The sequence below is a fragment of the Mustela erminea genome, chromosome 7 (genome assembly GCF_009829155.1).
Source record: "Mustela erminea isolate mMusErm1 chromosome 7, mMusErm1.Pri, whole genome shotgun sequence".
Classification (NCBI taxonomy): Eukaryota; Metazoa; Chordata; class Mammalia; order Carnivora; family Mustelidae; genus Mustela; species Mustela erminea.
Window position 1 is genome coordinate 106,264,224 of NC_045620.1, and position 27,862 is coordinate 106,292,085.

At 42.8% G+C, this 27,862-nt stretch overlaps 1 protein-coding gene across 2 annotated transcripts in view; it reads left to right on the top strand.

Annotated features, from left to right (window-relative positions):
* NPHP1 (nephrocystin 1) overlaps positions 1-16,456 on the top strand; it is a 55,371-nt gene extending 38,915 nt beyond the window's left edge. For both annotated transcript variants that reach the window (XM_032352796.1, XM_032352797.1), the window contains exons 17-20: positions 7,010-7,122; positions 11,069-11,142; positions 14,325-14,369; positions 15,976-16,456. In XM_032352796.1, the coding sequence (XP_032208687.1) occupies positions 7,010-7,122; positions 11,069-11,142; positions 14,325-14,369; positions 15,976-16,248 (505 nt within the window). In that variant the 3' untranslated portion in view covers positions 16,249-16,456. The remainder of the gene's footprint in view (positions 1-7,009; positions 7,123-11,068; positions 11,143-14,324; positions 14,370-15,975) is intronic.
* The last annotated feature ends 11,406 nt before the right edge of the window (positions 16,457-27,862 follow it).

The following is a 27,862-nucleotide window of genomic DNA, read 5'->3' on the forward strand; positions in this document are numbered from 1 at the left end:
GGATGGGAGAGATGTGCACATGTGAAGATAGGAAGCCACGAAGAAAAGGAACCTAAGTATAGAGGGCATATGGTGGACAAGAAGGGTGGAAGGGAAGAGCAGGCCTGGAAGCAGAAACTGATGAAGTTGACCTGTCCCACCATGACCTGCTTCTTGCTTGCTGATTACCAAGAAACAGAGTGATAGATGAAAACATGACATAGCCTCCTGAATTGTTGCTTTCTCATTCTGGATCATTCTCCTAGTTTCCATATTCCTTGTTCTTATATCTGATACTGAAATGTGTTTTATAATTCTAGTATTGACAATTAAATCTTTCAATAACCATTAATAATGTGTTCATGGATATTATTCATTCTCTTGACTGTCCTTCCCCTCACCCCCGGATGTTTATAGCACTTGCAAATTCCCTTTTTTGGCCAGTGTTTCCTTGGAAAATTGTTATTTTTCAAGATTTAAAAAAAAGAAGCACAGTAGCAGTCTTTGTAAAAGAAAAGCCAAAATCCTGTTTGACTTCATTCTTCCTGCTTCTGCAGCCTCCCACTCCTCATCTCATTGGTAAGCTTCCAAGAGTCCGCAAGTACTCCCAAGTGTGTCTTTCAAGCACAGATCTTAATAGTGTTGCTTTGCCCCCAAATACTGGTTCCAAGACACTTTTACAATCGAGAGATCAGATTTGTCTGGGCTATACACAGGTCAGGTAGGCAGGCCCTTGCTTCCAAAGCAGTGAATGTTCTATATGCTGATTCTTTTTTTTTTTTTTAATTTGACAGAGATCACAAGTAAGCAGAGAGGCAGGCAGAGAGGGGGAAGCAGGCTCCCTGCTGAGCAGAGAGCCAGATGCGGGGCTCGATCCCAGGACCCTGGGATCATGATCTGAGCTGAAGGCAGAGGCTTTAAACCACTGAGCCACCCAGGTGCCCCTGTATGCTGGTTCTCAGAGAGGGGTCCCGAGTCCTTGCCCTCCAAACCCCAGGAACCAAGGTGCTTGTTTGATCACAGTACATACTAGGTACCCGAAAAATGTTTGCTGAAGAATTTCTAAGTGGAAATCTTCCTGCTAGGTAAAAGTGTACTTCTTAGGACCTCTGCTCTGCCTCCTGCTGTCCCTAACATCCCTGTGCCTTGTCTTGGTGTGTGCTCTTTTCTCCTCCCACAGTCCAGAGGGGGACCTGAGCATTGCCACTCTACTTCGCGTGATCCAGAAATGTGTATGCCTGGCTTGGGGCTACTCTCTGGTGCAGCCTAGGCTGGGGCTGGCTCTCACGGAGACCAGGCCATGGGCACAGAGAATCCAGAGGCCCATGCCTCCCTGCAGAGCCCAGGTGCTGTGGTGTGAGGGCTGTGCTGTGGGTCCAGAGTGAGAGACTGGACACCAGCGTGGGTGTTTTTGGGCATCTCTGCCCTGAGCTTGCACACCCTGGAGGTGATCCATCTCAGCCCCCTCCCCACCCCTGACTGCCACCTTCAAGTGGCTGGAAGAGGAAGGCACATAATGGTACCAGCAGCCCTCCTCCTCTCCTTCAAAAGTACATCCCACCTCTCTCCCCATCCTCCTTTGCTCAAGAACTTCACCTTTGTTTGGCCAGACTCCTCTGCTTCAAGGAGAAACAACATTATGCCAAGTGACATACAACAATGCACGCCTACACAAGGGTGGGAAGCCCAGTGAGAGTTTGCCCTCCCGCCCATTTTTCCCTCATGCCCTTGCTAGCTGGCTTATACTAACCTCTCACCAGCCAGCAGTCTTGCTGGCATACCATTGCTGTGCATACCATTGGATATCCAGAGACCCTCAAAAATCAAATTAACCCATGTAGACTTGTCTCCTTTCCAAAGAAATAGCACCAGAATCCTGCCCGTGGGACTGCTTTCTTGGAGACAGTTGTAATCATGGTGACCCTCTCAGCATGAGATCAAAGAGGGAGCAAAGAGATCCTTCAGTTTCCCCAAGACGTGCCATTCTGATTTTGGAGGCATTTTTCAATGGGGTTTTTTTACCCTGATGTGATTTGGCCAAAGGCATGCTTTTAAGCCCCAGATGAGGAAAAGTGCTCAATTTCCACCCAGATTCCCAGTGCATGCGTTCAGAATTCCAAAAAATACCAGTCTGTAGAAGTAGGCTGTGTGCATATGTATAAATTCGCCATAAACCTGTTTGTTTGCCTTTGCCTTTTATGATGTCTTCCATTTTTTTTCCTCTTTCACTTCCATTGTACTGTTTCTAAAAATAAATGAGGTAATCCTGTCACTAGCCTGGGGCCCGTGATTACATTCACTGCAGTTCCAACATCAGAGTTTGCTGGTGTATTTGTGAGATCAGTAAGAAGCACATTTTTACTTCTTCAACTGAGCCAACCTCAGGAGCCCAGAACTTTCTGGCCATCTTAGATTTGGGAAATTCAGAGGATGTCCCTAAAAAAAAACCTAATAAAGTGCAGCAGTCCTGCCTCATGTCGAAGGAAGGGAGCGCCCAGGCTGTGGGAGGAACGAAGGCCTCTACCGCAAGCTGGCAACGATGGCAGCCAGACCGAGCAGGCGGGTCTGTGAGAGGAGAGGGAAAAATGGAAGGAAGGTTACACCCCTTCCTCTAGCAAAATCACTGGCTATATCTTACAAAATCACCATGAGCCATGGTTTGGGCATGCATCTGAAACACTGCCCAAAATGGCCATAGACCAGAGGGCAGGATGTGCAACAAACCTTAGGAATCACAGCTGAGCCCTCAGCAGGCATGTGGTGGCCTCAGGGGAGCCTAACTGATTCTCCACGGCCAGTCTTTGAAATCCAGGTCAGACACAAGACCAGCAGCAGAGCAGCAGAGCAGCAGTGGAAAACAATGATTTCTCACTTTGTGTGCCACATGCCCTATATGAATGGCAGAGGAGCTGTCTGGCATTTTTTAGATGTTTCTAGAAGTGCGGGGATTAAGAAGTGGTCAAGGATACTTACAAAACTCTGTGAAACTACTCCTGGGGAATCCATTGCTCTTGCATCACCACGGGGATTACGTTCATTCTGTTCTCTTCCAACCTCTTTGAGGGCAGGAAGCCTGACCATTGCCTCTGCGACCAATGCTCCTTTCTAAAATATTTATTGTGGGGACACCTGGGTGGCTCAGTCGGTTAAATGGCTGCCTTCGGCTCAGGTCATGATCCCAGGGTCCTGGCATCAAGTCCCACATCCCGCTCCTTGCTCAGTCAGCAGAGAGTCTGCTTCTCTTTCTCCCTCTGCCTGCCACTCTGCCTGCTTGTGTTCTCTCTCTCTCTCTCATTTTGTCAAAAAAAAAAAAAAAGTCTTTAAAAATAAATAATAAAATACTTATTCTGGAAATTAAAATAAAGGATTAATTTATAAAAGTTAAAAGTCTCTTTTTTAACTTTTGTTGGATTTCTTAGTCTGAAGATACTTCCTCCTTGATTAAGCACATGGTTTGCAGAAGGTTTTCAAGATTTCCTTTGCGGTCATTCTTCATGCTTAATGACAGAGTTCATGTATTTCCAAAAATAATACTTAGAAAATGTATATTTAGAATGATTCAAGACATTTTCTTGAGTATCTTCTAACTTTAGATCTTGTGCTCAGTGAATTCGCAGGAGGCATTTAGCACGTGTCATGTGTCAGGATTTTTAAACACTCACTTGTCATGTTTTCAGATTATTATTTCTGAAATAATACTGAAATTTTGGCTCTATTTTATAAAAAATATTTTCTTCTTTTTGATGCTGTTGTATATGGAACTGGTTGTAATTTCTTTTCACATTCTTTATTAGTGTATAGAAACATGACTAATTTTTGTATGCTAATTCTATGTCCTTCAGCTTTGCTAAATTTGTTTATTTGAACAGGGTTTTTTTGGAATCTTTAGAGTTTTCCTTATATAAGACCATGTTGTCTGTGAACAGAGATAAGTTTACTTCTTCCTTTCTAATTTGGATGCGTTTTGTTCCTTTTTCTGCCTGGGACTCTGGCTAGGACTTCTAGTACTATGTTGAATAAAAGTAGTGAAAGCAGGCATCCTTGTGTTATTTCTGATCTTAAAGAAAAAGCTAATGGCTTTTCACCATTGAATATATTAGCTGTGGGATTTTCATATATGGCCTTAATTATGTAGAGGTAGTTTTCTTCTATTCCTAAGATCTTTGAGTGTTTTTATTATGAAAAGGTATTGAATTTTGTAAAATTCTTTTTCAGTATCAGTTGAGAAGATTGTGTGGGTTTTTTCCTTCATTCTGTTAATGTCGTGTATCACACTGATTTGATTTTTTAATGTTGAACTGTCCTTGCTTTCCGGGAATAGATTCCACTTGTTCATGGTGTGTATAAACCAGTGAAGCCATCTGGTCATGGGGTTTTTTTCACTTGGAGGTCTTTGATTATTGATTCAATCTCCTTACTAGTTATAAATTTGTTCAGATTTTCTATTTATTCCTGATTCAGCAATGGTAGGTTTTGTGTTTCTAGGAATTTGTCCATTTCATCTAGATTATCCAACTTGTGGATATACAATTGCTCTTAGTACTATCTTACAATCCTTTTTTATTTTTGGAAAATCAGTAGTAACATCTCTTCATTTCTGATTTTATAACTTGAATCTTCTCTCTTTTTTTCTTAGTCCTCTAGCTAAAGGTATCAATTTTGTTGATCTTTGCAAAGAGCCAACTCTTGATTTCACTGATATTCTCTGTTGTTTTGTTCATCTCTGCTCTAATCTTTATTGTTTCTTTCCTTTTGCTACATTTAGGCTTCATTTGTTTTTTTCTGTCCTACTTCCTTAAGGTTTAAAGTTAGGTGGTTGATTTGAGATCTTTCTTAATAAAGAAGAGTGTAAGCATTTATAGCTATAAACTTTCCTCTTAGCACTGCTTTCACTTCATCCCATAAGTTTTGGTATGTTATGTTTTCATTTTATTTGTCTCAATATTTTTTTTAATTTTCCTTGTGAGTTCCTCTTTGTGCCATTGATTGCTTGAGAGTATGATGTTTAATCTCCACATATTTGTGAATTTTCTAGTTTTCCTTCAGCTATTGATTTCTAATTTCATTCCATTGGGATCAGAAAAGATACTTTTGTATGAGTTCAGTCTTTTAAATTATTAAGACTGGTGTTGTAGCCTAACATATGTAAGCTAACATATGTAGCCTAACAGCCTAACATTAAGACTGGTATCATGTAGCCTGTCCTGCAGAATGTTCCATGTACACTTGAGAAAAATGTGTATTGTGCTATTACTGAGCATTCTGTGTATGTCTTAGTTACAGTTGGTCTACAGTGTTGTCTTCTATTTCCTTATTGATCTTTTGTTTGGTGGTTCTTTATTGAAAGTGGTGTAATAGAGTCTCCTACTATGATTGTTGGTGTCTGCTTCATGTATTTAGGATCTCTAATATTTGCTGCAATTGTTATAATTTTTATATCTTTTTGGTGCACCAACCCTTTTATCATCATATAATATCCTTCATCTCTTTTAAAGTTTTTTTAACTTATAAGTCTGTTTTGTCTGATATTATTATAGCCACCCCTGCTCTCTTATTTGCATGGAGTGTCTTTGTCTATCCTTTCATTTTCAACCTATGAGTGTCCATAGATCTAAAGTGAGCTTCTTGTAGATAAAATATAGTTAGATCCTGTTTTTCTGTTCATTCTGCCTATCTGTGTCTTTCGATTAGGGAGTTTAATTCATTTATGTTTAAAGTAATCACTGATAGGGAACAACTTGGTATTGTTATTTTGTTATTTGTTTTTTGTACATATTCTGGGGGACTTCTGGTGGGCTGTGCCTCAGTTTTTCCCTTAATGCCTTCCTTTGTGTTTGATACATTTTTTGTAGTGACACATTTTTTTTATTTTTAAAGATTTTATTTATTTATTTGACAGAGATCACAAGTAGGCAGAGAGGCAGGCAGAGAGAGAGAGGAGGAAGCAGGCTCCCTGCAAAGCAGAGAGCCCGATGTGGGGCTCGATTCCAGGACCCTGGGATCATGACCTGAGCCAAAGGCAGAGGCTTTAACCCACTGAGCCACCCAGGCGCCCCATAGTGACACATTTTAATTCATTTTTCATTTCTTTTGTGTATATTCTATAGATTTGTTTTCTTTGTGGTTATCATGGGGAATACATATACCATCTTAAAGTTACAACAATCTATTTTAAACTGATATAAACTTACCATCAATATTGACATTTTCTGGGGCGCCTGGGTGGCTCAGTGGGTTGGACCGCTGCCTTCGGCTCAGGTCATGATCTCAGGGTCCTGGGATCAAGTCCCGCATCGGGCTTTCAGCTCAGCAGGGCGCCTGCTTCCCTCTCCCTCTCTCTCTGCCTGCCTCTCTGCCTACTTGTGATCTCTGTCAAATAAATAAATAAAACCTTTAAAAAATATATTGACATTTTCTTTGGTTTTTGAGCCCTTACTATGGAGCACACATTACAGCAGGTATTACTGTCTGCCTTCTACAAATGAGGAAACCAAAACACAAAGACAATAATTAATTAACCCAAAGCCACAAGAGCTATGAAGAAGCAAAGTCAGAATTCAGTCCAGGTCTGCCTCACCCTCCCAAATTCCACCCAGCACAATGAATAGTCTGAATTCCTGTTTCCTGTTCATTCATCATGTTGGAAGGGGTGGGCACATAGCTTTGTCAAAACTTGCAGCTGACTAGTCCCTTTCTTCTCCAAGCACGTAATTGATGGCTTTTCTTTTTTCTCTAACATTTAACATGGGTGCATATGCTAAAATGGAAACACAAGAATGGCAGAACAGAGTTCAGACTTGAAGGTGTACACATAAAAATACTAGTTAAAAAAAAAAGAAATACTAGTTTTCTGAAGTTTTCTGTAGGCAACTCATACTGGAAATTTTCTTTAAAATTGTTAAACATTTTTTGCAGTAATGAAGCAAAACTTGGAACTGTTCAATAAAGCAGTAAGTATTTATTTCCAGAAACACTATAAGTTGGATTGTAGGGGGTTGTTTAATGAGTACATGTTCTTTTTCTTTAACAGTTTACTGCCAGAAACATTAATTGGAAGTATGTGTTCCATTCATTTGTTGATATTTTATCGCCAAATTCTTGGAGATGTACTCCTGAAAGACAGGATGACCATGCAAAGTGCTGGTAAGGGTCTTTGCAATTTCCTTATGTACAATAATGCATCGTGCTTTGAGTACGTGTAACCTATGCCATCCTTTATCTTCTGCTTCTGAAGGTGACATGTGGAATAAAATATTTAGGTTAGCATCAGTGTTAATCAAATACCTCAGATGCACAGCATCATACTCCATTGTGCTCCTGTGTATATCCGGTGTGAGCTCAGTATATATTCAGTTCTTTACAATATACATATTTTCACATTACAAATTCTGGAAATTCGAGATCTTAAAACTCAGAAATAATTCTCTTTCCCCTCAATGGCTTGAATAACCTGTTTTTACCACATGTTTGACATGTACATCATCTTTTTGGGAAGAGACCAAAATCATCCAAAATAACTGGTTCTTATGCATGAAGTTTAAATATCAACAGATTAAGAAAAATTGAATAAAGGCAAGAGATATTCAGGTGTTCTGTTTTTATTCTTGCAACTTCTTTGTGAGCTTGAAACTTTTTCCAGTAAACTGTTAAAAAATAATTTTAAAAATCAATGAGTTGTCACACGTGATTGAATTTGAAAAAAGATATATATGTGTTATAGTAATTACCTCTAGGAGTGCCTGGGTGACTCAGTTGGTTAGCATCCAACTCTTGGTTTTTGGCTCAGGTCATGATTTCATGGTCCTGGGACTGAACCCCATGTTGGGCTCCATGCTTAGCACAGAGTCTGCTTGTCCCTCTCCCTATGCTCCTGCCTCCCCCTCCCTTGGAATAAATAACTAAAATATTTTCCAAAAATTGCCTCTAAAATAAAAAGTTTAATTTTAATGAATAATCTTTGAATTCAGTGAATCAGTAAGCAGATGTGTATCACATGCCTCCTATACACCAGGCATTGTACCAGGCCCAGTGATGGATGTGACGGGCACAGGCATCCCTACTCTGGTGTAGTGACAGACTTCAAACACAAAATTATATGAATAATCCTTTCCAACCTTCTAAAAATAAGTGTTCTAAAGGAAGAAAGCCAACAGGAGCATACCCTAGGAAGACCTCACGGAAGTCTCTAGGCAATTAATAATTAAGATAAGGCCTGAGAGAGGAGTTAGAGGTCTGTGGGAAGAACGTGTCTGGGCAGAGGGGCCAGTGTATCTTGAACACCCGAGGCAAGACAACCCAAGTAAACTGGAGGCATCACAGTTGAAAACAAGCCAGCGTGGCTGGAGCAGAGTGAGTAAAACCAAGAACCCTAGCACTTGTGGACAAGTAGAGTTCATGGTTAGACAGGAGCCCTTTCCCAGGAACTTAGCACCCGATAGGGAGATAGAAATGGAACTCTACAGGGAAGTACCACTATTTCTCAAGGAATAATTATAACTCCAAGGGAAAGACACTTTAAGCTTTTTCATCATCTCTTGCTTTTGAATTTATATCAATAACTCTAGAAAAATTTCATGAATGATATGGCTTCTTAGGATAAGGCTTATTAGCTTTTCTGTTCAGAGGAGGTTACTCAGAACTGTTGTCATCATTTGAATCTGACCATCAGAATAAACCTGGAGGAATGTAAGACCTAGAGGAAGGATTTTTCTTTGCTGGGGACACAAGACCATAGACTGTATTGCCCATGCCATTTCAGGAGTGTCCTTCCTGCTGTGCTTCTTTGCACAGGACTTTCATGTGCCATTATTTCTTGTGGAATATCAGTATTCTCCTACATGGTATTTAGGCCTATGGCTAGAATCCTCAACTCCTGATTCCTTTCATTTTCATCCACCACCATCCATTGACCCCAAATACCAGTTTTGGGTTCCTTCCCTGAGCTCTGGTGAACCAGAGTCAGGCCTGAGTAGCCTGTTCTGCATCTCCTGTCCCTCAGCACTTACTGGTTCCTGCTCAAACTTCTGAGAGCAGGGGTGCCTAACTGGTGCCAGTTAGGAGAACCTAACTGGTTCCATCTTTCTCTCTTTTTAAAAAATTCCTGTATAGTTAATATACAGCGTTATATTGGTTTCAGGTGTACCGTATAGCGATTCAACAATTTTATACCTTACTCAGTGCGTAAGTGTACTCTTCAGTCCCTTCTTCTGTTTCACCCATTCCCCCCACATCCATCTCCTATCTGGTAACCATCTGTTCTCTATAGTTAAGAATCTGTTTCTTAGTTTGTCTCTTTTTTCCTTTGTTCATTTGTTTCTTAACTTCCACATGTGAGTGAAATTATATGACTTACTTTGCTTAGCATTATACCTTCTAGATCCACCCATGTTGTTGCAGATGGCAAGATTTCATTCTTTTTTATGGCTGACTACTATTCCTGTGTATTTGTGTTTGCATGTGTGTATGTCTGTGTGTGTATCTCTTGTTTATCCATTCATCCGTCTGTGGATACTGGGCTGCTTCCATAATTTGGGTATTGTGAATAATGCTGCAGTAAACATGGGGGCACATATACCTTTTCATATTAGTGTTTTCAGATTCTTTGGGTAAATACCTACTAGCAGAATTGCTGGATCATATGAAAATTCCATTTTTAACTTTTTGAAGAACCCCTACATTGTTTCCCCCAGTATCTGCACCAATTTGCATTCCCACCAATAGTGCGTGGGGGTTCTATTTTCTCCACATCCTTGCCAGTACTTCTTGTTTCTTGTGTTTTTTATTTAAGCCATTGCGACAGGTGTGAGATGATATCTCATTATGGTTTGTTGTTGTTTTTTTAGAGAGAGAGAAAGAGTGCAAGTGGGTGGGAAAGGGACAAAGGGGGAGGGAGAGAAAAATTCTGATGCAAACTCTACACTCAGCATGGTTCCTGATGCAGGGCTCAATCTTGCGATTCTGAGATCATGATCTGAGCTGAAATCAAGAGTTGGACTCTTAACTGACTGAGCCACCCAGGTGCCCCTCTCCTGTGGTTTTGATTTTCATGTCCTTGATGATTAGCGGTATTGAGCATCTTTTCATGTGTCTGCTGTCCATCTGTATGTCATCTTTGGAGAAATGTCTGTTTATGTCTTCTGCCCATTTTTTAAAATTTCTTTTCAGTGTAACAGTATTCATTGTTTTTGCACCACACCCAGTGCTCCATGCAATCCGTGCCCTCTCTAATACCCACCACCTGGTTCCCCCAACCGCCCACCCCCCGCCCCTTCAAAACCCTCAGATTGTTTTTCAGAGTCCATAGTCTCTCATGGTTCACCTCCCCCTTCCAATTTACCTCAACTCTCTTCTCCTCTCCATCTCCCCATGTCCTCCATGCTATTTGTTATGCTCCACAAATAAGTGAAACCATGATAACTGACTATCTCTGGTTGACTTATTTCACACAGCATAATCTCTTCCAGTCCCGTCCATGTTGCTACAAAAGTTGGGTATCTGATGGAGGCATAATACTCCATAGTGTATATGGACCACATCTTCCTTATCCATTCGTCCATTGAAGGGCATCTTGGTTCTTTCCACAGTTTGGTGACCGTGGCCATTGCTGCTATAAACATTGGGGTACAGATGGCCCTTCTTTTCACTCCATCTGTATCTTTGGGGTCTTCTGCCCATTTTTTAATTGGATTATTTGACTTTTTGGTGTTGAGTTGTATTAAGTTCTCTAACTAGTTCCTTTATCATACCACAGTTATAAGGAGGAAAGAGAGGTTGGAAAACAACAAAGAAGAACAAAATTTTTCTAGTTTTATTCTGTTCAGAGCTTCTTTACTTTCACCCTAAAAGCTCTATCTACTTGGTACAAGACTCATTTCAGAACTCCCTGGGATATGAATGAAGGGGTAGATAGAAGTTGAGCAGACAGCTTTGAGCCCTCCTAGAGGGCTCGGTAGGAGGCTCTGTAGAATGTGTTATCGACAAATCATGTGGCACAATAATTTTCATCTGAATGAATGTTTTTATGTCTGTTGCAGTCAAATACATTGGATGAAGTTTATATAAAATCCTTTTTTGTTCTTTTGTATTTCAGATTTAATTAGTAACCCTGTGTTGGCTACTTTCCCCAAGCTCTTGGAGCAGCCCGACATAATGGACGCACTTAGGGTGGGTAGCACACATCATGATGGAAACCTGATGGTTGACTCTTGTTTATTCCGTGACTTAAGATGGCCACTGATTGTGTCCTAAGAGCAAAAATCCAAAATGGTTTGTTAGATAAATCAACTGACCTTTCAGTGAAGAATCAAGGCATGTGTATCATTTTTTATTTTGATTCAACATATACTGTCTGCTATATGAAATAGCAACTGGGTATTTGTTTCAACCCTGTGAGATCTCTAATTTCAGCCATATTTTGAACTTAATATATCAGAGTCAACAAATAGTAGGAGTCCATTATGCCTGCAAGATAGTTCTCTGATTCCATGATAAGTGCCATCGGGGATGTATAATTCAGGTCCTTGAAGATTTAGAGAGGGCAGCAAATGAGGATCAGGAATCTATTTCATAAGAACTTCTTGGTGAGGTAGACCTAATAAAAATCTGGGGCCAAGTCGGATTTTGACATGCTGAGATGGGAGAGAAGACATCACAGGTAGAAGGATCAGCAATGAGCCAACGTTTTGGAGCAGGAAGGAATAGAGAGGACTCTGTTTGCTCTTAAGCAAAGCAAAGGATCTAGTTTGGCCTGTAGAATGCCGTTGACCGGTGGGCAAAGTGGATCGGAGTCTCACATTGCCCATGAAGAGGGTGTATGGAAGGCGATGGGTAATCTGTTCTGCTTTCGGAAAGCCTCTGATACATGGGCAGAAAAGTACCTGTGCAGGAGGGAGGTGAGCTGTGCTAGGAGGTAATTCCTGTCAATAAAGATAGAAATCCTGTGGGCCTGACAGAGAAATAGAAGCAATCACCAACAAAGACTTTTACTAGACTTTCAAGATGATTTCACGTGTTGGTTTGGCTAGGTTTGGCATGTCAACAGTAACAATGAAGTTTTCTGCAAAAAGACTTAATGGCATATGACTATCCATAATTTCAGACAAGTTCATTTGACACTAGCATTAGGCAATGCAGAATTTCTCTTTTTTCCTCTATAAAGTCATTAGTATTATAATATCTATTCATTATACAGAACACAGGTCCATTGATTCATTCAACAAGTATTTTGCAAGAGCTCACTGTGGCTACGGCACTCTGTAGGTGCTGGCATTTTTCTCCAGGTGTGTAACACTCTTAGAATCTGGAGTTTTAGCACTAATCTCATCTAAAGTCGCATTTCCTGATGAGCAGATAGCCCGGACAAGTGCACTGCAGGTCAGCTCTGGGTGCGTCCAGATCCCCCAAACGCTCAAGAAAAGGCATATAGGTAAAGTTGTGCACAGACATTATTCAAGTGGGGGCAAAAAAAAACCATTTGAGTTGTAGTAAGTGTATTTAAATATATATATTTACATTTATATATCTGTCTATAAAACTATCTGTAAGAATATACTCTAGAAAGGTAATACTGATGACCTCTGGGTCATGAGTTATTTTGTTTATCTGTATATCACTTTTCCATAGTTAATTATCTTTACAGTAAATAATAAAAATTTTAAAAGAGTGTTTTATTCCTATACTCTTGAGCCCTGTCTTCACGGCATACCTTGTTACTTAGGATAAGCTGGCCTGAGAGGTGGTAGCTAATACAGGTTGATTTCTCACTCATGGTAACTTTCCAGCATGAATCGGTAGAGGACCCTTCTCCATGGTCATGCAAGCATGCAGGCTGGTGGAGGTTCCGCTTCCTCTAGCATCATCTAGAACAAGTGGCTTCCTCTGTTGCCAGTTGCACATGTAGTAAAAAAAAGAGAATAGAGGATTGTCCTTGGACTTTCCACTGCCTTTGCCCTGAGGGAGCATAGGCCATTTCTGCTCACATTTCATTGACCTGTCACATGGCCCCATTTAACTTCCAGAGAACTGGGAGATGGAGTCTTCTGTTTGTTCCAGAAGGAAGGAAGTAGGTCTTGGTGTAGAGTAGTGACTCCCTCCCCGTCCCCCGCCAACACACGCATGTTTGCTCTTCACCACTGAGTTATTATAAGTGAAACACCTTACTGCTTGCTGGTAGCTCAGTGAAAAATGAAGTGGGACCTTGACACAATAGACAATAGGTACATTTTACCAGATGTTAAGTCTAAAGTTGCTAAGTGATGGTCATGTGAAGCCAGATACCTTTTTTAAAGTTTACATCATGAAGTATGTGAGCCTCCTAGTGTCAACTTAGCTAAGTTTAGTTTGTTGGTGGTATTTTAATAATAATAATAATAGTACCTGCCTGTTTAGTAAAGCATGCTGGCTCTCTAAGGTCCTCTTCAAACTCTCCAGGACCCACAGGTGCAGCAGTCAATAGGTTGGTGGACCCCAGTCTCATAAGGTAGCTCTTCCATGGTAATAACTGACCATTCATGGTAACAGATCATGGTAAGTGGGACCATCCCAAGACGTGGCTCATTAGGGGTACAGCCTGTGATCTCTTGGAAGAAACATCTCCTTCATTTCAGGGAGACTCTTGTTCTTGGTGCCATATGTCATCTTCATCCTGGGATCTCCGTACTGAGACAAGGGCTGATGCTTTCATGGGATCTGTGACATTAGGCACCAAAAGGAAAATTCCTGCAGGCAGGCACAAAACAGAGGCCTGGAGTAATGGATACATTCCCCCCTTGCTCACAGTTTGCCCAGAACTGGAGCTGAGAAAGTCTTCAATTCATATTTCTGTGGGATTAATTGAATGCTGGGTTTTTGTTTTTGTTTTACTTTTAATTTTTTTAAAGAAGCTTATGTGAAGCTTTGTGGGCAGATTGGGATGTTTGCAAAACTGTACTTCATTTTCTCTCCCCCGATCCCTGTCATCATCACCGTAGACAGAGTTGCAGAGAAATATGGTATTTGACAAAGTTCTCTATTTTCAATATTGTCTGAACTTAAAACCTTAGTAGTATTTTACTGTTCAGGCACTATGTTTCTGCATTTGCATAGATATGTTGATGTTTCACTGATACTGTTCTTAAATTAATTCTAACTTGGAAGAATAATGATGGTTCCACGGTAGCTTTCACTGCCCAGAGGGTCTGGTTCTGGTCGTTAACAGCAAGTGCCTACAGATTCACTTCTTACACGTGTAGGGTCCTGTGTAGAGTGTTTTTAACCCTGTCCATACATTTAATTACCATGAAGTTGCAGAAGTGTGGCATAGGCTTGTGAATACTGGGATTAATATAACGTATTGATTTGCTTTTTAGAGTTCATGGGCTGAGAAAGAAAGCACATTAAAAAGATCAGAGAAGGTAATGTGATTTTCCACACTGAACTGAATATTTGCAGTGCTCACTGTTTGCTTACACATGCTAATAATACCTCTGTCTTAGCCAAAGTAACCATAGTCATAATCCCTCTTAGCCAGTTAATCTGTGTCATCGTGGTTGCAGAGACATGTTCCAAGAAGAGTACGGGTGAGCAATTCCCAATGTGAAAAGAAACACTTGATCAAAACAATTGTTTCAGATCATTGAGTGTTATTTGAGGAGAAGTTTCTAAGCAAAGTCTCTAGTTGGCTATTCTCTTTCTCTTACTTTAAAAAAATTCCTCTAGCTCTCAAAGTCCATATCATGTAAGGAGAAGGAAAAGGGAAATTGGCCTAACCAGTGTAATACACTGAGAAAATGTATGGCTCATGCTTACGTCACCATAGAAGCTTGGTGATTACCCAACAGACCTTGCATTAACCAGTGAGTAATGGCTTCACTGCTCTGATCCAGGGTTGACCAACTTTTTCTATAAAGAGTCACACAGTAAATATTTGGAGTTTGCAGGCTGTATGGTCTCTGGTATAATACACTCACCTCTGCCGGTGCAGCACGAAGGCAACTGCAGACTGCGTGTAAACTCTGAGCCAGGCTGTGTTTCTCTAAAACTTTATTACAAAAACAGGTAGAGGGTCCATGGATTTTGGACTTCAGGTCTAAAGTGTTAATTATCTACAAGGAACACAGGAGAGCAAACTAAAACTCCTAAAAATTTTTAAGAAGCATAAACTGTGTATTATACATAATATATGTGGTTTTATACACACAGATGCACACACTATTTATTGTTAAATTGTGTTGTATCCTTATTTGCACTTCCATTTGACTGTACCATCTCACTTGACTTTGCCAAAACTGGCAGATTTAATGCTTTTCTAAGACAGCAGTGGACAAGGTGCTGGGCCTCAGGCCTGTAGAAATGGCCCCCCCACACGTGGCTGCTTGGAGGTGCTGCATCTATGTGTGGATCTGCTGTGTATAGATATCTCTCCTTCAGACTGCCGTGCTCACTGAGAGTCCTGCCCCAGCCTGTCCGTGTTGGGGTAGACTGATCGTGTCCATACTGCAGCACTCTTGCTTTCTGGAAAGAGTCTACACATTCTTACTCCTGGGGTCTCCTTTCGCTGGATTTCATGCCACCCTTCTCTTACATCGACTTGACATTGTCTCTGATGTGCTGTAATCTAATTAAGTGACTACAGCGGACTTCCCATTGTGTTTTAGTTATGTTTACCTAGAAACACACCCTTGTCACCAGAATTAGATTTCAGCACCCCAGTGTCCTCGATGGAATGTGTGAGACACCCTCAGGGGAGCTTAGGAGACACGCTGGTCCCGTGTCTTTCCCAGGCTCCGAGGGGGAGCAGCTCATTTCTCCCCCGTAGTGACTCTTGTTTGCTTCTCCTTCAGAGAGTGCTGCTTCCTGACTGAGCAGCTGGTTCAGAGCCTGTTCCTTGCCACACACTAATGGCACCCTCCACCCCACCCCTTAGATGGATTTTAGTTTACGGAGTTAATAGTATTTAACACTTAAAAAGTAACGATATGGATCATTTCACATTTATCTGTGGTGGTGGTGTTTTCACAGAGAGACAGAGAGTTCCTGAAGGCCACGTTTCTCCTCGTCTACCATGACTGTGTGATCCCTCTTCTGCATTCCACACTCCTGCCCCCATTCAGGTGGGCAGAAGAGGAGACAGAGGCTGCCCGGTGGAAGGTTATTACTGACTTCCTTAAGCAAAACCAAGAAAATGAGGGTGCCCTCCAAGCTCTGCTGTCACCAGATGGAGTCCACGAACCTTTCGACATTTCAGAGCAGACGTATGACTTCTTGGGTGAAATAAGAAAGAACGCAGCCTGACAGTGGTGGCCCTTGACCCTCAGCTTCCCACTGAATCTGATGGATCCTCCTTGATGACCTGAATAAAATGACAGGACCAAAAGTAACTGTCACGTTATCACTTGGGCTTTATTCTTTTTTGTACAGACCACATTCTATAAGAAATACTTACCTGATAATTTGAATATGCGTTAACACAATAAAATACATTTTATATGGAATGCCATTATTGAAATTTAGAGAAAATCTCTTTCAAAACCAACTAACTTAAATTTAAGTTGACTATGTCCATAGATTTGTATAAAAGCAAGATTTTATCAAAAGCTAAATTTATGATTATCCAAGAAAGTGAAAATACAAATATTTTGACTACATCAAAATAAAAAGCTTCTGCACGGTGAAGGAAACAACAGAACTAAAAGGCAACCTACCGAATAGGAGAAGATACTTGCAAATGAGATATCCAATAAAGGGTTAATATCCAAAACATATAAAAAATTGATATAACTTAGTACCCCCCCAAAAAAAATCCAGTTCAAAAATGGTCAGAAGGCACGAACAGACATTTCTCTAAAGACGACATCCAGATGGCCAACAGACACATGAAAAGATGCTCCACATCACTCATTATCAGGGAAATGCAAATCAAAATACCATGAAATATCACTTCATACCTGTCAGAATGGCTAAAATCAAAAACACAAGAAACAAGTGTTGGTGAGGATGTGGAAAAAGGGGAGCCATTGTGCACTGTTGGTGGGAGTGCAAACTGGCACAGCCATTGTGGAAAACAGTACAGAAGTTCCTCAAAAAATTAAAAATAGAACTACCCTACAATCCAGTAATTGCACTACTGGGTATTTACCCCCAAAACACAAAAACTAATTCCAAAGGATATTTACATCTCTATGTTTATAGCAACATTATTCACAATAGCTAAACTACGGAAAGAGCCCAAGTGTCGATAAATAGATGAATGGGTAATGAAGATGTGGTATATACATACAATGGAATATTTTCCAGCCATAAAAAAGAATGAAATCTTGCCATCTGCAACAACATGGGTGGATCTAGAGGGTATAATGCTGAGGGAAATTAGTCAGTCAGAGAAAGACAAATACTGTATGATCCCACTCATGTGGAATTTAAGAAAATAAATGAGCAAGGGAAAAAAGAGAGACAAACCAAGAAACAGAACAAAGTAATGGTTACCCTAAGTAAAGTAGACGGGACAGGAGAAATAGAGGATGAAAATTAAAGAGTGCACTCATCATGATGAAAAAAATAAAATGATTCAGAAAAAGAAAGTGAAAATAAAATCCACAGAATGGGAGAAAATAATTGCAAATCATCTCTGGTAAGAGGCTAGTATCTAGCATATATGAATGCATGATTATTGCTAATAAAATTTATACTGTGAAATGAAGGGGAAACCAGAGAAAATTGTGCTGTTAATCACTTAATACAATCTAGTATTTGAAAGTGCTTTTCCTAATTAGATATAAAAGAGAGATCTGTTTTTGCCTTTTCAAGTCCGTATAAGTGCTCAGAGGTGCCTGATGACTGAGCTGGTTGAGTACCTGACTCTTGGTTTCAGCTCAGGTCCTGATCTCATGGGTTGTGGGATCCAGCCCCACGTCAGACCCCACACTTAGCAGGGAGTCTGCTTGAAGAGTCTTTCCCTCTGCCCCTCTCCTCTCTCTGTCTCTGTCTCTGTCTCTGTCTCCCTCTCTCTCTCATATGTAGACGTGCGCACTCTTTCTCTCAAATAAAATAAATAAATCTCATGGCACCTGGGTGGCTCAGTCAGTAAAGCGTCTGCCTTCAGCTCAGGTCATGATCTCAGGGTCCTGGGATCGAGCCCAGCATCTGGCTCCCTGCTCAGCGGAAAGCCTGCTTCTCCCTCTCCCTCTGCCTGCTGCTTTGCCTGCTTGGTCTCTCTCTGTCTCTCTGTCAAATAAATAAATAAAATCTTTAAAAATCAATCAATCAATTTCAAGTCCATATTATAGTGTTCTTTCAAAAAAAAAAAAAAGGCTTTCAGGCTTTGAGGAATGAGTTAACCCACCCCTATGCCAAAGAACAAAGGTTTTGTTGCATTTCAGATAAACTTCTGACTGCCGGTGAGTTGTACCAAGCCTTCACTGTTAGTAGTAATAGTATAGCTGGCATTTATGAAATTCCTACCGTGCATGTTCACAGTTAACTAGGTTAATCCCCACAACTACTATCAGAAGTTAGGTACCGGTTTGTTCCTGTAATACAGCTGAAGCAACAGGTCAGGGAGGTTAAGCACCTTGTCCAAAGCCAGAGTAAACAGTGCAGCTAATATACCAAGTAGAGCTATCAAGTATAATTTTCTGCAACCAAAGATACTCCTCTCATCAGGACAAAGGTTGAGGAATTGCATGTGCAAATAAAACGACCAATTCGAGTTTAACCTAAATAGCCCGAGTACGAACTGAGGTACTTATGCCCACAAGCTGCCTTAGAAGAGGCATTTACTTGTAGAGAGCCATCATATCATGTAACTCCTCAGCTTCGTCTTAGCTTGCCCTAAACCCTTAATCTAAACCCCACTTGGGTCTTCATCTCAGAAATTAACATGGTGTGACAGGGGTCCCAGCCACAAATCTGACAAGGAACTTGGCCTTGAAAAAGTGATTTCACTATAACTCCAAGAGGGGTTTTCTGGAAATCTCTCTATCTCCCCTCTGTGCCGTGTGGGCAACTGGATGTCCAGACACCATTCATATGGCCGTTGTGATACAGCTGCCCCATCCCCTTCCCAGGCACTGCCTCCCCAAGTCCTGCTCCAAGGGAAAGGGGTTCCCGCCTTCCCAAATGGAGGTAGTGAGAGTGTGTGCAGGGACTTTCCCCATTCTGTCACTAAGCTGCCTCATCTAAGGTCCCTGTAGTCTTGTTTGAAGGCACCATGAAACCAGGTCACTTGCCATTGTAAAGGTCATATTTTTGTAGAATCTTTACTTTTTTTTTAGATTTTATTTATTTGCTTGAGAGAGATAGTGAGTGGGAGAGAGAGAGCACAACCTCGGGAGAGGAGCAGAGAGAAATGGAGAACTCTCCCCGCTAAGCAGGAAGCCCAATATGGGACTTGATCACAGGACCCAGGGATCGTGACCTGAGCCAAAGGCAGAGGCTTTAACCCACTGAGCCACCCAGGGGCCCCTTTGTAGAATCTTTAATTCCCTATTCCACCTTTCTATTTTTTTTAATCACTTCACTTAGTATTAAACCAGAGGTTGGGCATTTTGAATGAAAGAAAATATTGCTGGTGAATTCCTTCCAGCGAAATGTACGCATGAAAAGAACAAGCTTTCTTTGGAACACGTTTTCAGACTGTCTTCTGTGTTCATTTGAAATGTGTCAAATAGGAGCAATTTCATAGTCTCTGACACATGAGGAAAATACGGGAATATGGGAGAAAACAGTTTCAAAAATGATTAGGCCAAAAAGCAAGGAGGCATGAAGGCAGTTAATATAAGTGGAGATGACAGTTCCTCAGGGGTGAGCCCGTCTCTGCCATTGAGAGACTCCACATTGTCTCTTCAGTCAATGGAATCTTTTTAAAAAAAAAAAAATAATGAAACCTCCCTGGCTTTTTAAATGTCACTTTCTAGCTTCCAAAACAGGAAGACGTTGTCAGGCAGCCAAAAACATCCTGGAAATGAGTCCTGGGGTCTGTTTCAAGGAGTGTGACTTGGCAACATGGAATTAATTGTGAGAGCCTTAGTGGGGGAGCAGCAGCGAGGGGATTAGCAGGCCTTTGGCAAATGACCCCGTATGTGCTGCCTTCCTGTGAGGCCATGGGGACTCTGCGCCTCAGAACCACTGGGGTGCAGGGCAGGCATTTGACACTGGAAACTACATGGCCCTCTTTCCCCCAACCTCCCCGCCTCTTATGAGTGACTGAGTGTCAGATCCCTCAGATCTGCTGGAGGTGAAAAATGATGCCCTTGTCTGCGTGCATGGGCTGGAGGGTGAGGGGACAGGGCGTGGACTGAAGAGCGGGGACAGTTTCAGTCTCGAGTGGTTTTTCTGGTGTGAGGTATGGGGCCAGAACAACTCGCAGGGAACCATTGGAAATACACCACACGCAAACAGAGCAGGTTTAACTTGCCAACCCAGTAGCATCTGGGAAACTCATCAGTAGAGGGAGGGAACTGGAAGTGTCATCCCCCAGCCGAGGGCTTTGTCACTTTGCAGGATTATAGGATATCCTTTGCCGTGACCTGGCCCCGCTTCCTCTTGTGTGAAGCCTTCCAAGTTGGGAGGTTCTCCTGGGGTGTGGAGGTGATCAGCGCTAGCTATCACCCAGCTGCTTTCTGTTTTGTTTCCTCGAAGCAGAGAACCAGAGCCTGCGCCCTCCTTCCTTAAGGCCCTCTGCATCTGAGGTTTGTGTCATCCGTTCCTTTATTCATTCAGCGGGTACTCCCTGAGCACCTACTATGCTCCAGGCACAGAATTCAGCTTTGAGGACGCGGGGCGGCGGGACAGGGGGCAGCCCTGACCCGATCCCTGTCCTAACTTAAGAAGCATGAGGTAGACAGTAATCACACACAAGAACCACGAAGGAAGAGCACAGGCCTTTAGAAGAGCCTCTCCTTGTGTCTTTTTATTGTTGCTGTTTCACCACATTCCAACACTGCCGTGGCCCAGACTGTTCATAGCACCACAGCAGGCCCACGTAAGTGGCTGGGGTAGCTATTTTTCCTGATCTGCCTCCTTTCTCCCCCAACTCCGCTGTCTGACCTTTGGGGACCAGCTTGATTCCAGTCAGTGTTCGGACGTGTGCCTGATTATCTGAGCTCCCGTCACCCACTCTGCAGCTCAGGAATGCATGGGTTTGACAACTAGTATCTCTCAACACCAGACTCACTGTCAACTGCTGATACTCGAACATAGTCGTCAAATAGATGTGGAGAGGGAAGGTAGGTGGGGCCCTAAGTGAGTGGCAGGTGAAGGGCTGAGCCTTCTGACTGAGGAAAATGGTGGCCTCGGACTGTCTGCCTCCCCCATGGCACCGGATGAGGGTGCGCAGGTCTGTAGGCAGCAACCTAAAGTGAAAATCGTTAATGGAATACAGCTCAATTTCAGGACTTTGCTAGTGTGTCTATCACTTAGTCTATTCCTCATGCTCGGGAGACAGACTGGACCTTAACCTGCTCACTCGTGTCTGGCTTTGCCAGCAAAGATTAACTTTGCAGAACTTTGTCCTTTCAAAGAAGCCATTTTGGGGGATAGCTGAAAAAGGCTCCAAGCTTTCTGAGCTCGCCTCCAGGTAGGTATCTCTGTCGCAGTGAGTCCTTCCTCTTTCCCCGAAGCTACCCTTTGGCCCTGACGAGTTCCATGCCTGCCCAGAGCCCACACAGATCCTGGGATCCAGACTCTATCCTGCCCGATGGCCTCAGAGACAGCATGAACCAGAGCCCCCCCCCCCAAGTGGGGGCCTATCCGTGTGCATGCTAACTCCCTGATCTGAAAGTCGAGGTGACCTTTATTTGTAGAGACAGTAGTCGCTGCAGTCCCGCTGTGTCTGAATCAAGAGACTGGAGCTAGTGGGGTATGTGCGTCCCTGTAGCATTAAGGGGAAGAGCCGTGTGCCTTTATCTGCCATGGAAAGTTGTAGTAGCCAGCTGGAGCTTTTGCTGCCCAGCATCCGCATGCTTCTCTCCTGGTAGCTTTATGCTTCTTCTCTTTCTAGAGGAACCGCCTTGACACACACACGCACACATGCACCTTCCATCCCAGCTCCAGGGGGGCTCTGGTGGCCCCCAAGTGGATCAGCATGTCCCATTCCCCTGTCACAATCAGGGGACTGGGGAATGGACCAACAGAGAGCAAATCAATCCCAGGAGATTTACTCACCAGAGCACTTTCATCTGCTGCCTGGTGTAGTGGGACAGATGAGACTCGAAGCCACTGTGTGCTATAGGAACATTGCCACCAGGGAGAGAGAGTTTATAGCTGTGTGTAGGTGGCGGTAGCACTGAACAAGGTTAAGAACAAGGCCAACTGAAGGGGCTGTGACAGGTGGAGCTGACAGGCAGAATGGATCTAGACCCACGGAAGCATTGTTTGAGTCACTGGATCCAGCCTCACCTGAAGGCAGCCTTCCCTCTGAACTTGTCACTTGCCTAAAGTAATATATTCCCTCCATTGTTTACATTAGAATGGTTCTCCTAACCCTTGCAATGGGAAGAGTCCAAGTGGCTACAGTTGCTCTCCTGTCCCCAACCATCTCTAGCTTTCTCCTGGCCTGCTCCTTATCTGTCAGGCAACCAGTAAATCTTTTCTGAAAAATGGATGAGACAACGGGCAGAGAGGTTGAGGCAGAGGAGTCAGAAATATAAGCAGTTGTCTCCAGAGTCGTTATGACTGAAAGTGTAGACCCAGTTATTCAAAAACATTTATTGAGCGCCAACTGTGTTCTTGGCAGTTTTCAATATGAACAAGACTGCTGTCCTGAAGCCAACATCGTACGGAGGGGTGGGAAGGGCAGGGAGGCAAACAATATGCCAATGAATCCATAAACAAGAAAAACACCAGGTGGGGATAAGTGCTGTTCAGAGAATCCGAACAGGCTGGTGTAGTTCTGGTTCCGGGCCAATAGAGAATAGTGGTGACTTACCCATTTTCTTTCCTCTTCTATCCCCAGGCTTGGCTCAGAGACACCGTGAAACCAGAACTATGCACAGCTTACAAACTAAACCTATCTGCAGAAGGAGCCCTCCGTTTCGGTCTGAGGGATGGGAAAGAGAGCCCCTCCTGGTCAGAGGTTTCTATTTGCTTTTCTCATTCTTTCCTAGCCCAGCCCCCAGCTATCTAGTGACAGTTGTGGTGAAAGGCCGTGGCAGCCAGACAGGTGATGAAGACTCAGGGGAGACCTTCTCTCCCACCATAGAAATGGGGCTCCTAAGAGCACTGGGGGGAAATCCCTGATGCTACCCCCCCCCCCCCGATCTGTCTCTGTCTGTCCTGGTTTCTGTCCCTCTGTCTCTTGGGGTGTGTGGATGTGGGTGTGGGTGTGGGTGTGTTGGCAGAGTAGAGAAACTAAAACCCTGACTTTTTAGCCAGAAGACCAAGGTGAGAGGGGAGGTGAGCAGGGTTTCCTGGGAATTGGAAAACATTGGAGAAATCATGGAAAGAAGAGAGCTTGAGAAAACAATTCCTTAAAATAGCCCACGAATGCCTGAGATAACCCCAAAACTGACCCTACACAGCATACTAAAGGGTTTGGAACTGAGCTCCAGGGTCCCAGATTGGTCCCAAGTCCTGGAATAGTGCACATGTGCACACACACACACTGAGCACATTGGAATCACACTGCAAAACCTTGAAAACATTGGTCAGGGGTTACAGCCCAGAGATGACAAAGAGCAACTTGCAGCAGGAACCTAAGCAGGCATTTGCCTGATAAACCAAAAAATCAACATTTGTGTAGGATTTAAACAAGACCAGAATCTCCTAACAGTATTCCCAAGGTCCAGATATAATCCAAAATTACATGATTTTTGAAGACCCAGGAAAATCACCACATCTCCCAAAGAAAAAGACAAAAGGACAACCAAGAGAGAATTCTGGGATGACACAAGAGTTAAAATCGAGACATTAAAGGAACTATTATAATCATGTTCCAAGAAATAAAGGCAAATCTTGAAATATATAGGAAGATAGTCTCATCAGAGAAATAAACAATACAAAAAGAACAGAATTGAAGTTTGGGGAATAAATACAATAACCAAACAGAAAACATTCATTGCACGGACTCTATTTTTCCTCTAAGTTCTTTAAAACTTGTATGATAGTTGAAAGCAAAGGTCATAACATTGTCTGGTTGAGTTTAAATGTTTGCATATACACACTACAAACGACAGTTGTGACTGGAAAACAAGAAGGTAAAGTGGACCTATATGGTCATAAGGTTTCTGCCCTCCCTTTCAAGTGACAAAATATTAATTCTGAGTAGACTGGAAAGTTAACTGCAAATATTGTATAACTCCTGGAGCAAACTTCAAAATAAACAGTGCGAAGACACGTAGTCAAAACTCAGTAGACGAGTTAAAGTGGAACACTAAAAATATTCCCCAAATCCAAAGGAATGCTGGAAAGAGGAAGCAAAGAAATGAAACACAAAGCAAACAAACAAACAAAAAAATAAAATGGTAGACCTAAATCCAAACAAACCTATAATTCTATTCAATGTAAAGTCTAAACCTATTGAAAGTAGCAGACTTCAGAAGGGATTTTTGAAAGAAAAAAAACCCATTTAAATCACGATCACAGCAAAATCACGTACACAGCAAAACCCCTATAAACATAAGTAAAAGTTAAAGTAAAAAGAGTGAGAAGCAAAATAAAAGGCTGGAAAAAATATATACCATGTAAACACCAAGTGTGTTATAATACACATGCAGATAACAGTTACCAGCAACAGTACTTGCATACATTGCTGGTGGGAATATAAATAGTTTAAAACACTTTGTAAAATAGCTTGACGTCATCTGCAAAAAACACACACCACATGACCCAGGGGCACCTGGGTGGCTCAGTGGGTTAAGCATCTGACTTTGACTCAGGTCATAATCTCAGGGTCCTGGGATAGAGTCCTGCATTAGGCTCCACGCTCAGTGGGGAGTCTGCTTCTCCCTCTGCCCCTCCCCCTGCTCATGCTCACTCACTCTCCCCATCTCTCCCAAATAAATAAAATCTTTAAAAAAAAAAGTATACATAGATACCCTGAAAGACATGTTCTAGAATGTTCGTAGTATTGTTCATTGTATTGTTCTTCATTAGAACCCCAATTGAAAGAACTCTAATGTCCCAAAAACAAAACAAAACAAAAAAAACCCTCAAATGTCCAAAAAACAACAGGTTGATGAAGTTTACCATATTCATAAAGTGGGACACCAGGCAGCAGTGAATGAGCCACAGCAGGGCACAGAGATGGATGAGTTTCAGAGACCTCAGGCTGAGGAATGAAAGAAGCCAGACACAAAGGAATCCATTCAAAAACAGGCAAAACCAGCCTACAGGGTTAAGACGGCTTGAGAGCAGGTATTCAGGAGGAGGGCGGGAGAAATGACTGGGAGTCTGGCAACATACTATGCCTGGGTGGCAGTTTCATGGTCTGTGTGTTTTGTGTACTTTTTCTATAAGGGTATTATGCACCAATAAAAACAATTTTGTGAAACTATTTTTAAAAATCAGGGTGGAAGTATGAACAGAAGAGGTTCTGTTGTGGAGAGGAAAGAAAGCCAGAAGAGAAGTGATTTTAGGATTAGAATTAGAAAAATAAGCAAGTACTTACTAAGCATCTGCCATATGCCTGAGCTGTCCTAAGTGCTTTCTTATGCATCATCCCCTTTAACCCACCCTCATGAACAAAAGAGAGCATGGACACCACGATAACAGGAATCAGGAGCGTTGAAGACTATTGCGTGATTTTCAAGATTAATGCCAATTCTCCGTCCAGGAAATGGAAACCAGCAGGCGCTTTGCAGAAGAGTCTGGAAGACCCCTCTCCTGCGCCCTGGCATTCCCCCACAGCCTCACAGCAGACTGCTGACCTTGTTGTCTTCAAGGGCTTATATACCCATAGTCCCGAGATGCTTCTCTTCACCATGCTTCACAATTTTATTGTTACTTTAAAAATATTATCTTACACAAAACTTAAATCTGCTGTATGGCATGGAAAGCATGGCAGAAGTGTCCTTTTGTTCATTTTTCTTTGAGCTTTTCTGTGAAAAAGATTTATTTCCTAATACATTCTCAGATAATATAACTTTTTACATAGAATGTTTAACAGTATGTTGGTTAAGAAGTGTCCTGGGATGTAAGCTAGAAGTATAAAAACCGATCCAAAAAGAAAGAAGGGGAAAAAAAAAACAACAACCCAGCAGGGGTCAGAAAACATGACCCAAGAATCATTTCCAAGAGCTTCCTCGCACCCTGCTGTCCTAGGCAAGGTTGGGGGTGGGGCAGTGGTTAGGGGGTTGGGGACGGTATTGCGCTGATCACGTGGTCTGATTATCTGAAGCCCTTTGCTGATACTCAGCCAGACCTGTTGCATCTGGGGTACTGCCTCCTTCTGAAACACATGTCGGCAGGACGGCCGTCGGGAGTGCCTCCTGAGCGTTCTGTGATACCTCCTCCAGGAATACGATACAAAAATCAGAACCATTTCAGGAACGCGTGAGCTGTTTTCTATTTCTTCCCAGTTGCAGCTGTTCTTACAGCTCTAAACTGCTGTCCCTGGGGGGGCTCTGGCTCCCTGGGGTGCATTATGAATCCTGTAGCTTTCTCATCAACTGCCTAAGTCAAGTGTGCTACTCTTTGTCACAGATGATACAGCATCACTTGGTTATACGTAAAATGTTGAAAATATGCCCAGGTTTTTATAAACACTTTTTGTCACATCTTCGTCTTTCTTTCTTTCTTTCTTTCTTTCTTTCTTTCTTTCTTTCTTTCTTTTCTTGGAGGGAGAGAGTGCAAGAGAGAGGGGAGGAGAGGCAGAGATAGGGAGAACGAGAATCCCAAGCAGGCTCCACGCTAGGCACAGAGCCCGATTCCAGGTTCCAGCTCACGACCCTGAGATCGTGACCTGAGCCAAAATCAAGAGTTGGTCGCTCAACCGACTGGGCCCCCAAGAGCCTCCATGTTCATTTCTCTCTCTCTTTCTCTCTTTTTCAAGAATTTATTTATTTATTTGACAGAGGGAGAGAGACAGCCGGAGAGGGAGCACAAGCAGGGGAAGTGGGAGAGGGAGAAGCAGGCTTCCCGCTGAGCGGGGAGCCAGATGCAGGGCTGGATCCCAGGACCCTGGGATCATGACCTGAGCTGAAGGCAGACGCTCAACCGACTGAGCCACCCAGGTGCTCCCCATCTTCATTTCTTAATACACTAATTGCCTCGGGAAGTGAAACTGGCTCAGGCTCTGTCAGCATCTAAGGTTCTACTATTCCCGCTGCTTCATAGATGAGAACTGTGCCTAAGGACCACGTGTTCCTTCTTGCATTCCCTAAGCTGCTCCCAGGATGCCGTATTTATTGTCAGTGGTCAAGTCCAAGCATCCTACAGGCCAGAAGCGTGTCATGGAGCTTATACAACCTGCAGGAGAGGCGGCAAGAGGTGGGATTCCTGAGGCAATGCTCACTTAGCTTGAGTTCATCCTGCGAATGAGGTGGGGTCAGATGGCAGGTGGAATGAGGGCCTCACTTTCCCCCCAGTCTCCGCGGGCCTAACAAGAGGGAATGACCAGGTTGGCTTGAGGTTTAGTCAGTGTGCTCTTCGCCTCTCCTTGCAATGCTTTGCTTTGGGCTTCATTTGTCCAAAACCCCACTCTCCGCTCGCTGTCCCTAGACCAGGCAAAGACCCAGCTGGCTGTTCCACTGACTGACCTGTGCCCGGCAGGGCAGGCCCTGGAATGCACAGCTCTTGCTGATGAACAGATACTGGCCTCTTGTGGAAGACACTAGTGACCCCAGGACGGTGATCCTTCCCACATCCCCTCCTCACGAAGGAGCATCTTCCGAACTGGACTTCCCTGGGGCCGAAACTGACCATGGAGGGCAGGGAGAAAGGACCCCATTCCCAGGCACCCCGAGCAGATTCT